We start from the raw sequence: 12,996 nt of genomic DNA, 5'->3' as shown, positions 1-12,996 counted from the left end.
CTAAGATGCTGGGGAGTCAGGATATTTGGGAGCTATCTTGTGGTTTTGCTGGGTTTGGTGAAAGAGCTCTGGAAGAGCTTTGTCATATGAGGCAAATGTATATAACCTTCAAACAGAGCCTTTCTTTTGGGCCCTCGGTGCACATGTTATTACATCGTAGGTGATGTGCAAGATGGGGTTGTAAATACACAGCAATTTACCAGAGTGTAATCTGTCTGATTCTCTAGTACTTTGCACTTTATCTAGTCAGTTACACCGGTGCACATGCATATGTGGATACTAAGAATTGAGGACTGGAAGGGACCTACTGAGTCATTGAGTTCAGTCCCCTGCTATCACAGGCACTCACATCATCTAATACCATTCGTAAACTTATCAAGCACAGGCTGGCCCAGGATCAGGAGAACAAAAAAATAGGTTAGAGTCCCCTGCCCTCATTCACACATTCAGCCCAGAGAGGGGAATCCGGCCCATTTAATAATGTAGAGTCCTTCTCTCTTTGACTGAAAGACAAATATCTTTTTTTTTAAGGATCACTTTTAAATCAACATGAATTTAGGGTTTACCCCTTCACATAACACAAAAACTAGGGGTTCACCCAATGAAATTAATAGCCAGCAGATTTAAAATAAACAAAAGGAAGTACCTCTTTACACAACGCACAGTCAACCTGTGAAACTCATTGCCAGGGGATGTTGTGAAGGCCAAAAGTATAACTTGGTTCAAAAAAGAATTAGACAAATTCATGGTACACCTCTACCTCGATATAACGCTGTCCTCAGGAGCCTAAAAATCTTACCGTGTTATAGGTGAAACCGCGTTATACCGAACTTTCTTTGATCCGCCGGATTGCGCAGCCCTGCCCCCCCCCCCCCCTCCAGCGCTGCTTTACCGCGTTATATCAGAATTCGTGTTATATCTGGTCATGTTTTATCGGGGTAGAGGTGTACATCAATGGCTATTAGCCAAGATGGTCAGGGTGTCCCTAAACCTCCAGCTTCCAGAAGCTGGGTCTGGACAACAGGGGATGGATCACTTGATAATTGCCCAGGTCTGTTCATTCCCTCTGAGGCATCTGGCACTGGCCACTGTCAGAAGAGAGGATACTGGGCTAGGTGGACAATTGGTTTGACCCAGTATGCATGTTCTTATATAAACCTGGATACAGTCACTGCAGAAAGATAATGAAATTCTTAGGGGGGAAACTTATCTTTTAGGAATCTTTGATGATCTTTTCTTTCTAGTCTTAATTGGCTAAGATGTTGTTTAAATTTGCATAACTATACAGTTTGCAGCCTTTCGCATGCTAATTGAAAGAAGCTGAATATTTCCCCATTAGGCAATTTGCCAGAGTCTGGGAACAAGATTCTGATGTCAGTTACACCAGAGTAAATCCAGAGTAATTTAACCAACTTGAGTAGATTTACACCAATGAAATTCAGATCAGAATTTAGCCCCTACGAGTCTATATTAAAGCCATAATTACTTTTTAAACTCAGTTATCTAAGATGCAAACAATTTTAGTCAGTGTAATTAGTCCCTTTTCTAGTAACGGCTTCAGAAATGAAATCTTTCTAGCTAGTACATTAAGGAAATGCTTTAGCACTTTGGCTTAAAAAATTATATTTTGTGCTTGTTTGAAGGTATGTAATGAAAAGGTGCTTTGAAGCAGGGTACTGTTGCCTGTATATGGGATGATAAGTCTTTGCATTGTTTCTAAATGCTGACATTATATATTTTTACATACACACAATCCTACTGAAGGAAGAAAGCCATATACAGTTGAAAGGTCTTGCTCTCTGTACCTTCCAAAGATAAAGGGAGGGGCTGTGCTTCATTTGTGGCTCATTTCACATTTACTCCTAAGGGCATTCTGCGCCAAAAAATTAAAAATTCTGTGCCAAAAAAATAAAAATTCTGCAAATTGTATTTGTCAAATAAATGTGGAGGCTCCAGCATGGCATTAGGGAGCACAGGCCAGTAGCTGCACAGAGGTGGGAGATTGTTGTGCAGCTCCCACCCCGGGACATGGATTCAGCGGCGAGGCTGCACCCAACCCTGACACAGCACAAGGACTGAGCCTGCCCCAGAAACACCCCAGGACCCTGCCCCTCTGTGCCAGGTGCACCAGGTGTGGGCAGGCAGGCTCAGCAAGGCAGGATCCAAGTGTGGAGGGACATAGTGGCAGGGGGGATCCAGGTATGGGTTGAGAGGGTTCTGGGTGGGGCAATCTGGGTGCGGGTGGCTCAGTGTGGGATCTGGATGCACAGGAGCTTATTGAGGGGTTCTGGGTGCCATGGTAATGGGACTCTGCAGGAGGGTCCAGGTGAAGGTGGCTGGGACTTAGCAGTGGTGGGTCTGGATGTGGGGGGGATAGAGCTCGGCAGGAGGGTATGGGTGTGGGGGGCTCAGGGGGAGGTGCAGATGCAACTGGTTGGGGCTCGGTGGGGTGGGGATCTGGGTGCGGGTGGTTCATCAGGGTGGTCCAGGGGGAGTAGGGCTCATGGGGGGTGGTCTGAGTATGGGGCAGGGGTGAGGTTCGGCGGGAGGGTTTCAGTATGAGGGGTCTGAATGCATGGGGGTTGGGTGGATGGGGGGATCAGCTCTTTGTACAGGGATCCTCCTCCTGCAGCTGATGAGTGATGGGTGCAGGAAGTGGGGGAGGGGGAGTTTGCAAAGCTTCCTTCAGCCAGAGGAGAAATCTGGGGGTGGGTCTGAACCAGCCCTGGATGCCGTGCAAGGGAAGAGGAAGTCCCGTCCTCCCCATCCCACGCAGGACTAGCAGCTTAGCCTGGCGCAGGATAGGAGCCACCAGCCAGGTCTTCCCCAGTCCTGCCGCATGCCCCACAGTGATTTACCTCTCTTCCGGATTCACTGGGCCCCCAAAACATACTGCTGAGGAGGGTTCCATGACTGCTCTTGTGGCTTCCCTTTGCTTCCCTGTCAGAAAGTAATTTTTCTGCAGGGAAGCAAAGAAATCTGTGGGGGACATAAATTCTGCGCATGCGCCATGGCGCAGAATTCCCCCAGGAATACGTCACATTGCAGTCACAGCACTAATGAATATCTCTGTGTCATGCCCTATGCTTTCTCTTTTTAAAAGAACTGATGGACCCAATTCTTCTCTCACTCATACTAGTGTAAATTAGGAATAACTCCATTAAAGCCAATGGAGTTACAGCAGTACAAATTGGTGTGAAGGTAGAAGCAGTCCCCAAATCTGATATAATGCATTGCAAAGTTCATGAACATTGAAAAGATGATCCATCCACCTGAGAGCATGGGAGTGATTCCTACTGTGCAGTCTCAAGTGTTTTATCCAGCCTGCATTGGCTCAAGTGATGATGCCTCCTCAACATCCCTTCCATAGTCTAACACCACATTTCTCCTGGCATTGAGCCAAGTCATTTTTGCTTCCTGTAGGTGGGAACAGCCACCCAATACCCAGCTCTAATAGTAAAGCAATACGTAGACTGAACTCAGATTGTAAACTCTTTGGGAAAGGGCGTGTCTTTTTGCTCTGTGTTTGTATAGCACCTAGCACCAGAGGTCCTGCTCTGTGACTGCGACACTTAGAGACTTCTACCGACTTTTTTAGGACCTTGGGACAACATAATGTGGCTCTTGTTCTGTCAGAGGGATGTATCTGGCTGGCTGTATTTCAATATTTCAATCCATAGCTACATCACACACCCCTTGCTTACCTCTGCCCACAGCACGGACGTAGGGTGGCGCTGTTCCCCGTATCTGAAAGCACAGAGCTTCGTGACAATCTGGGATTTTTATAATTCTGCAGAAAACATGAAAGAAAGAAAGAAAGCAGCATGTCAGATTAGACTGCTAGACCCATGTGTACTGCTCTCAATTTTTGTGTAAGATCGTACCTCTGTGTGTTCGGGGCTCAATAAAATTCCTAGACTGTTTGCAAACAGCTTTAAATATACCCTAAAAGTTTAATAAGAGATGAGTTAACCCCATGCAATAGCTCTTGTCACATAGCAGTAACTTATTTTACAACTCAGCTGCCTTTCTGTCAGATAATATTTTGACCTTTATTATACTTTAATGTGGATTGTGGCCGGATTGACAACCCTAGAGAATGAAGATGTCTTCCCAGTACCCACAGAACTAGTACAGTCTAGGCAGCACCAGTGCAAACTTCCTCCAGGCTGCCCGATTTGGAAGGAAACTTCTCTAGAACTGAGGGGATAGATTAGCTGGCAAGCCCAATCACTTGACAACAGAGGTCACCATTAGTGCCAACGGAGGTAGTGGATTTTATGCTGTGAATATCTGTCCTCTTGGAACTGGATTGAGACCCACCACACTCACATAGGAAGCCACCAAACAGTCTCTGATGGTAGCAACTTTTGACCTTGAACTGGATTTGACTCAATGGTCTTGTGGTAATTGTATGCAATAATGAGGCCTGTGATGAACCATCTAATCCTCATATGCAGGACAATGTTATTTTGCAACTGATTAGGCTAATTCTAGGAGCGTGTGCTTTATAGGACCTGAATGGAATACAATATAACCCACTCTAGTCTGAGTTTCTTGTTAGGCTGGTCCATGCAGAGAGCCAGTGCATGGCAAGCTGGAATGTAAACCTACAGCATCCTCGCATGCTCAGCACTAACTGTTTCAAACAGCAGTAGGTCAAAGTGCACTGTGGAACTTTTAGTGTGCAGTAGTGGGGCCCACATGGCCAATTAGTGCATGGTATGCTACAGCAATGTGGATTTACTTCCCAGCTTGCTGTTCATTAACTCTCCGTATGGACATGCCATGTATTAAAGTGACAGTAAAAGTGAAGAAGAAACAAACAATAAACCACAGTAGTTAAGCTCTCATGAGCACAGAAGTGACTTGTCACTAAGTAGTTTTGCAGATTGTGTTTCTGTCTGGAATGTCATCACAGTCTATGCAAATTGAAAACTAAAGACAGCTGCTGCACATGTCTGAATGCAGAGCATAGGGAAGCTGAACATATGGTGGGTCAGCCCCCCTGCCTGGAGACAGACTCAAATCCAGGTCTAATGAAGGCTACAGCTAAGCATAGCGTGCAGGGGGAGCACACAGGACATAACCCTTATTATTCTCAATTCAAAGAAATGAATTCTGCTGAGGTTTTCCTAGGAGCCAGATACTCACAGGTCTTGTTGGCTCACATCCCTGTTGCTCAGAATGAAATTGAAGGTTGTATACCCCAGCAAACAAAGAGAGATGGCATTATCAACATGTACCCCGCAACTACCTGGGCTGGACCAAAACCCAGTCTGGGTTCTGTAGCAGTCTGGTCTGGGAGATGAGAAATTGTGACTTGCTAATTAAAAATTGGTGTGTTTAATGTATTAAGTTTGAAAGTGAATGATACAGTCAGTACGGAAACCTCCATGTTATTTATTTTTATATTAAATTCCATTTCCAGGATGACTTCAATGCAGCTGTTCTGATTTACATCAGCTGAGGTTCTGGCCAATTGTTTTAAATGAAAGCTTAGATTCTGGACCATAATTCCACATCAAGGGGTAGATTACATGGCAAAGTCTGTGGCTATGTAATCCAATAATACACGGGACCCTGATTCACTACGGGCCCTCTTTCACAGGGTATCTGACCCTTTAAGGGGAATTGGGGCCCAGTAGTGACTTATTAGCTATCTCTTAGCTGAGATTGATTAGCTAGGAGTCGGGTAAATATACAACCAGCTAGTAGTTCGGCTGAGCTGGAAAGCTGCAGGGAGTAGGCAGGTTCCTGCAGGGAACCCTAGGGGCAGAGCTATAGGAATTGGATTTGCTCCAGAGGGAGGCCCTCAACTCCTAGGCAAATCGCTTAAAGGAGGATTGAAAAAGAGCTGCAAAGAGCAGGGGGCTCTGACAGGAAGCCCCTGGGTCACAAGGGGAAAGGGCACATGTTGTGGATGATTTGCAGGCAGCTGGATATAGAGGGGAACCTGCAGGGAAGAGATCGCTCCTGCAGAAGACCTTGGATTGCGGGGGAAGGAATTTGAGTTACTCGTCTTTTGTGTAGAAGAAATAAAGTTGAAGCCCTGAGAAGAAGGGCCTGATCCAACAGTCTGGGTGTGGTGTCAATCCTTTCTGGCCTACGCACTCATTATGGAGCAGAAAACTGTATGAACTGAGATGGAAAGACCAGTCCAACAACAAGCAATGTGATACAGTAGACTGAGGTGCTTTCTCTCAAGCAAAGACCTACTGCTGAGACGCTTTCTGCTGCTGATGAAGTTATATTCCTTGTAACTCAATTTCATTTGTGCACATGAAGGCCAAGAGTTAATTCTGATGCACAAAGGATATTCCACAGCTGCTTTAAGAGATGTAAGGATCACTAACAAGCACAATTCACAACTTCTACCTCTTTTAACAGAACTGGAACTTCTGATGGGTAACATGTTTATGTAGTTACCTTAACAACAGGTATTAAAAAAAGTTAATGTCTCTGGATAGCCTTCTATGTCTGTCTCTCTGGGCACTTACTCTTTAGACTTGGTGGCCACCAGAAGTCTAAGTGGCCTCCGAGAGCAGAAAGATTGGTTTAAGATGGTCTCCACTTCTTGAAACGGACGCAGGAATACCAGGTCCTCATTAATGGAGTAGATCTTCCTTCCAACCTGCAGGCTGGCCATCTGCAAATGAAACATAAATACCACACAAAGCTTTAGGTCATTTGAAAGGCCTTTAACAGTTCAGGATGCAGGAAAGGTTGGCTACTGTAATACTCACTGTTAAAGTCACAGAGATTTATGGGGACACTGCAAGTATCAACTCCAGTACACACAGACAGAACTGAATGTCTTGCCAACACCGCAGGTCAGATCAACAACACAACAACATACAAGACAACAACTTAACAGTAAGATACAGATATAGTGCCACATCTTGCTGGCGGTGCTGTCTACACTAAACATTGTAATTCACAGATGTAGATTGATAGCTTCGACTACTCCTTGGTTTGCAAGCTACTAGGATTATTAATGTCCAGAAGATATACACAAAGTTTTTTTTTTCTTTCCCCAGGTCAACAAATCATTTGTCAGTTACATTTAGAGACCCTACGACTGTCCACAACTAATAAAAGAATCTCAATCCAACAACAGTAACATGAAGTAATAGGGGATACCAAGAATACATTTACTTCCTAAGATTTTGCATTTCTACTGCACTTTTTGTTGGGAGGATCGCAGACTGAGCCTCACTAACCCCTGTGAGATAGGGAAGTATTGCTATCCATAGTTGACAGGGGGAAACTGAGGCACAGAGACCAACATTTTCAAACTTGAATGACTGAATTTAAGCATATAATCTATAGTTACCCACCTAAATAAATGTGGTCTGATTTTAAGTAGTGTGGAAAGCCTGCCATGGATTTCAAAAGGAGATTTGGTTGCTCAACATCTCTGAAAATCAGGCCATTTTTATTCAGGTGCCAAACTTTAGTCCCCCGAGTTTGAAACTTTTGTCCTTAGTGACTTGGCCAAGGTCACACAGTAAGTCCAAGGCAGAACAAGGAACAGAATGCAGAACCCCCTGCTCTAACTATTAGATAATAACCCTTAACAATTCACTTACTAATCCATCCACATATCAGCTCGTTTTAAATGAGATACCAGCACCTAGACTGAGAATCACAAAATCCAGAATCCCCTTAATGAAGTTAAAGAAAAACAAAATGCTATGGGCCCAATTTACCACTCAGCCCACAGGTTCTGAGTAACTCCCACTGATTTTAAGATCTGTCTTGTTCCATATCTTCTCTGCCTGAAAATATAATTGAAGCTGGTGAGGTTCAATGCTTTTGAACTCAGCCAGTTAAAAATGTCCAACACCTGAAGATGGTTTTACTCTCTTAGGCAAAATCTCTTTGGGATTGTACTGGGTTGCCGTTCTCAGTGTAAGTGTATTGCTCTCTATATTACTTGCACTTTCTGTTCATAACATCCCTTTAGAAACCTGTAAATGGTATTTCATTCCCCTTCCCTCTTGTATCTTTCCAGCTGGCAAATTTTAATTCCAGAAATTGGGCTCTACAAGACCTTGGCTATGCTGCTCTGACCACGAGCCCTTCAATGTTGCATTTGAAATCTACAGACAGTTTCATTGACTTACAATAAAGGAGGTATACACATTACTTCGCAAATCCACTTCCAGATCTGAAACTTAACCTGTGGCATGAGAGAAGCTGGAAGCCCAGATTTGTCTTAGCCTATGAATGGTTTCGCTCATCTTAAATTAGCACTGCGATCTTGGAAATTAGAGCTCAGTTTATAGTCTAGGGTTCATTGATTTTTTAATTAGAATTTAGGAAATACAAGTGCTTGGTTTTGTTCATTTCATCACAGAGACAACAGGAGCTGGTGCACCCTATTGCCTACTAAACTATATATTTTCTCAGCCAAATTATTAAAGGGAGAAGCCATCAAATGCTCTCTATATTACTTGCACTTTCTGTTCATAACATCCCTTTAGAGAACATCCCTCTTCTCTTTTATCTTTCCATCTGGCAAATTTTAATTCAGCCTAATCCTCCACCTGCCCCCCAGTTTCTAACACAGCTGAAATGAACATGACTCTTTTGACTTAGTGCATCATCATTATCAACTATGAGAGTTCTGTGAACAAAGTGAGGAGGATAGATTTTTTAATATTTTGATTTATAGTTAAATGGAAAAGTTTGTGTCATTAGTAGCTATTTATACTGACAAGTTTACAACAGGATATGGAGGAGTTAGAAAAATAAATTCAGATTTTCAGAATTATGCCTATGCATTTAATTTGTGCAGAGTTACTTCAAATTCATGCATAACTGCACTAAGTCTATGTGCCAACGACTACTTTAAATGTCTAATTGTCTATTTATACCCACTACAGACCAATTTAGACAAACAATCATGGTACAGTAAATCCATGTACAAATTAGGTGCAAAGTTTCATGCCAAATTGAACAACCTTGGAAAATATATTTTCTTCCATGGATTATAACAATTCAAGCAGATTAAAATTTGGAGTCGTGTTTCTTTAAGAGCAAAATTCTACATTGTAATGGCTCTTGCATTTCCTGAATCATGGACGTTCCTTATGATAACTCAGTACAGTTGTCTGGCTATGGGCCTCTGGCTTTTTTATCAGCGAGCAGCCCACTGGTTGCTATCCATCAGATGGCCTTTGGCCAAATGGTTGTATGTTGGACATGGTTTGTGCAAATACAATACATCTGCTTGTCAGTTGGATGTTCAAAGTCAGATAGCAAGCATAACTCTCAATGGGGTAATTTTTTCACTGCTCTTTCCTTCCTAGGTGTCTGAGTGTACTGTACAAACAAGCTCCAGGATCAAAACATGTGGAAACAAGTGTTGCTGGTAATATACTAAACCTGGAATGTGTTGAATGAGGCATACCGGAGATACATACAGAAGGCTGGAAGGGACCTCAAGCGGTCATTTAGTCCAGCCCCTAGTGCTGAGGCAGGACCAAGTATACCTAGACTCTCCCTGACAGATGTTAGCCTAACCTGTTCTTAGAAACCTCCAGTGATGGGGATTCCACAACCTGCCTTGGAAGCCTGTTCCAGGTTAACTATTCTTATAGTTAGAAAGGTTTTCCTAATATCTAACATAAATTTCCCTTGCCGTAAATTATGCCCATTACTTCTTGTCCTACCTTCAGTGGACATGGAAAACAATTGATCACTGTCCTTTAGAGAACAGCCAGTAACATATTTGAAGACTGTTTATCAAGTTCCCCCTCAACCTTCTTTTATCAAGATGAAACATGCCCAGTTTTTTTAACCATTTTATCATTTTTGTTGTTCTCCTCTGGAGTCTCTCCAATTTGTCCTTGTCTTTCCTAAAACGTGGCACCTAGAACTGGACACAGTACTCCGACGGAGGCCTCACCAGTGCCCAGCAAAGCAGGACAATTACTTCCCGTGTCTTACATATGACGCTCCTGTTAATACAACCCAGCAGGATATTAGCCTTTTCACAATTGCATCACATTATTGACTCATATTCAATTTGTGATCCATTATACTCCCAAGTTCCTTTTAATCATCTAGCCAGTTATTCCTGATTTTGCAGCTGTGCATTTGATATTTTCTTCCTAAGTTTAGTATTTTGCACTTGTCTTTTATTGAATTTCATCTTGTTTATTTTAGATAGATTCTCCAATTTGTCATTTTTATTTCTAATCCTCTCCTCCAAGTGCTTGCACCCCCTCCCAGGTCAGTGTCACTTGCACATTTTATAAGCATACTCTCCACTCCATTATCCAAGTCATCAATGAAAACATTGACCCAGAGCTGATCCTTGTGGGACCCCGATTAGATCCGTCCTCCCAATTTGACGGAACCATTGATAGCAACTCTTTAAGTATGCTCTTTCTAGCAGTTTTGCACCCACTGTATAGTAATTCAGTCTAGACCCCATTTCCCTAGTTTGCTTATGAGAATGTCAGATGGGACCGTGCATTACTAAAATTAAGATATATCACATCTAAGCTTCCCCACATCCACTAGGCCAATAACCCTGTCAAAGAAGGAAATTAGGTGGTTTGGCATGATTTGTTCTTGACAAATCCAGGTTGACTATTACCCTATTATCCTCTAGGTGCTTACAAACTGATTGTGTGCAGTGTTAGGCTGACTGGTTTATAATTCCCCAGATTCTCTTTATTCCCCTTTAAAGATAAATACTGTGTTTGCCCTTCTCCGGGCCTCTGGGATCTCACCCCCTCTCCATGCATTCTCAAATATAATCACTAATGGTTCCAAGATTGCTTCAGCTAGCTCCTTAAGCATCCTAGGGTGCATTTGATCAGGCCCTGCTGACTTGAATACATCAGACTTATCTAAATGTTCTTTAACCTGTTCTTTCCCTATTTCAGCTTGTGTTCTTTCCTCCATGTTGTTAATATTAATTGTTTTAAATATCTGGTCCTTTTTAGTGAAGACTGAAGCAAAATAGGCATTAAACACCTCAGCCTTCTTGATGTCATCAGTTATTAGCTCTCCCTCCCCACTAAGTGGAGGACCTACACTTTCCTTCATCTTTCTCTTGCTACTAATATATTTATTGAACCTCTTTTGATTGCCTTTTATATCATTAGCTTAGGCGTAACTCATTTTTTGCCTTTGCCTTTCTGATTTTGTCCCTACATGATTGTACTATTCTTGCGTACTCATTATTAGCAATTTGTCCATGTTTCCACTTTTTGTAGGATTCCTTTTTGATTTTCAAATCATCAGAGCGCTCCTGATGGATCCATGTTGGCCTCTTACTATTCTTCCTATCTTTCCTTTACATCAGGATAGTTATGCCTTTAATATTGTCTCTTTGAGAAACTTCCACCTCTCCTGAACTCCCTTTTCCCTTAGATTTTCTTTCTGTGGGATTTTACTTACCAATTCTGTGAGTTTGTGAAGGTCCGTTTTTTTTACATCAAACTGGCCTTATTCTGCTGCTCTCACTCCTTCTTTTTCTTTAGAATCATGAAATCTATCATTTCATGATCACTTGCACCCAAATTGCCTTCAGATTCACAACAGATTCCTCTCTGTTAGTTAGAATCAAGTTACTTCCTCAGTTACTTCCTCCACCTTCTGAAACAAGGAATGTCCCAAGTACATTTCAAAAACTCACTGGACATTTTGTGTTTTGCTGTATTATTTTTCCAGTGGATGACTGGGTAGTTAGAAGTCCCAGTTTTACCAGGTCTTGTGTTTTGGATATTTCTGATGTTTGTTCTAGAAATGCCTCATCCAACTCCTCCTCCTGATTTGGGGGTCTACAGTAGTCCCCTACCGTGATATCTTCACCAACCGACTGTCAACTGGTCTATCTCTCATCTCCTTCTGGACCTCAGAACAAGTGTATATATTCTTGATGTATAATGCAACACCACCTCCCTTTTTTCCCTGCCTGTCTTCCTGAACAAGCTATACCCCTCTACAGAAATAATCCAGTCATGAATTTATCCCACTGTGTTTCTGTGATGCCAATTAAGTAATAATTTAGTTTATGTACTAATGCTTCCAGTTCTTCAATTTATTCACAATATGCCTTGCATTTGTATACAGACATCTAAGATGCTGAGTAGATCCACCCATTATTATCCTTCCGATTGCTCCTATGACTCTACTGTAATTTTCCATTCTCCCCTCCCCCCCAACATCTAGCCCTATGTTAAGGGCACCTTTTTTTATACCTAGCTGTGGGCTTTTGTCCCCTGCCCCCTTTAATCTGGAGTAATTCCCCACTGAAGTTGATGGAGTTGTTCCAGATTCACACTAGTATATCTGAAATCCTAACCTGGCCTAAAGATCGGTAATAAAATCCAATGAACCGTGGTTGGACACAATGAAGTGAAGCTCCTTGCCCTGATTTTGTCCCTGGAGTGTTAAAACAGGCAGAAGATTTCCAAAATGGCCTAAAGCGGCTGAGCTGGCACTGAACCATATGCTAGATTGCTTTGTAGTATCAAAAAGCAATTAAAGAGCCCAAGAATGTAATGAAACGCATTACTGCTAGGCTTCAAATCTTGGTGAACTGAGTTGACAGCTTTCCAGTTCAGTGAGATCTTGATTTGGTTCCTTCAAGATTTTAAAGTCAAGCTGAAAAGATGGGCAGATGGTCACAGCTTGTTTGTCTTGGACAGTCAAGAAAAAGATGCCATAGAAAACTGTGTGCTTCTTTTGTCTCAAATCACAAACAAATTTTCAATGCAGAATGTTCTACAGGCAGCTGGCCAAAGAAATGACCAAGGGATTATCTGTCAGGCAATGGTTTACCCTAGAGGTTTGCATTAATAAAATATTTGGCCAATTTCTGTTAATTTGAGTATGAGCTGAGGCATGGGCACAGCTTTGCTGATGGCTACAAAACAAAGGAGAATAAGATCATTTAATTCTAATATTAAACTGCATCTTAAAGTTGCTATTTGGGATTCTCTCAACATGTCGAAATCAATCTGGTTGCTT

The 12,996-nt window shown here is 42.4% G+C and overlaps 1 protein-coding gene across 2 annotated transcripts in view; it reads right to left on the bottom strand.

Annotated features, from left to right (window-relative positions):
* PREX1 (phosphatidylinositol-3,4,5-trisphosphate dependent Rac exchange factor 1) overlaps positions 1 to 12,996 on the bottom strand; it is a 219,720-nt gene that overhangs the window by 32,788 nt on the left and 173,936 nt on the right. For both annotated transcript variants that reach the window (XM_054045980.1, XM_054045981.1), the window contains exons 18-19: positions 6,501 to 6,649; positions 3,705 to 3,790 (exon numbers count right to left, since the gene is read on the bottom strand). In XM_054045980.1, the coding sequence (XP_053901955.1) occupies positions 3,705 to 3,790; positions 6,501 to 6,649 (235 nt within the window). The remainder of the gene's footprint in view (positions 1 to 3,704; positions 3,791 to 6,500; positions 6,650 to 12,996) is intronic.

This window comes from Malaclemys terrapin, chromosome 12 (assembly GCF_027887155.1).
Source record: "Malaclemys terrapin pileata isolate rMalTer1 chromosome 12, rMalTer1.hap1, whole genome shotgun sequence".
NCBI classification, from domain to species: Eukaryota; Metazoa; Chordata; order Testudines; family Emydidae; genus Malaclemys; species Malaclemys terrapin.
Note: the sequence above shows the minus strand (reverse complement) of the source record. Positions and strands in the feature narration are given on the sequence as shown.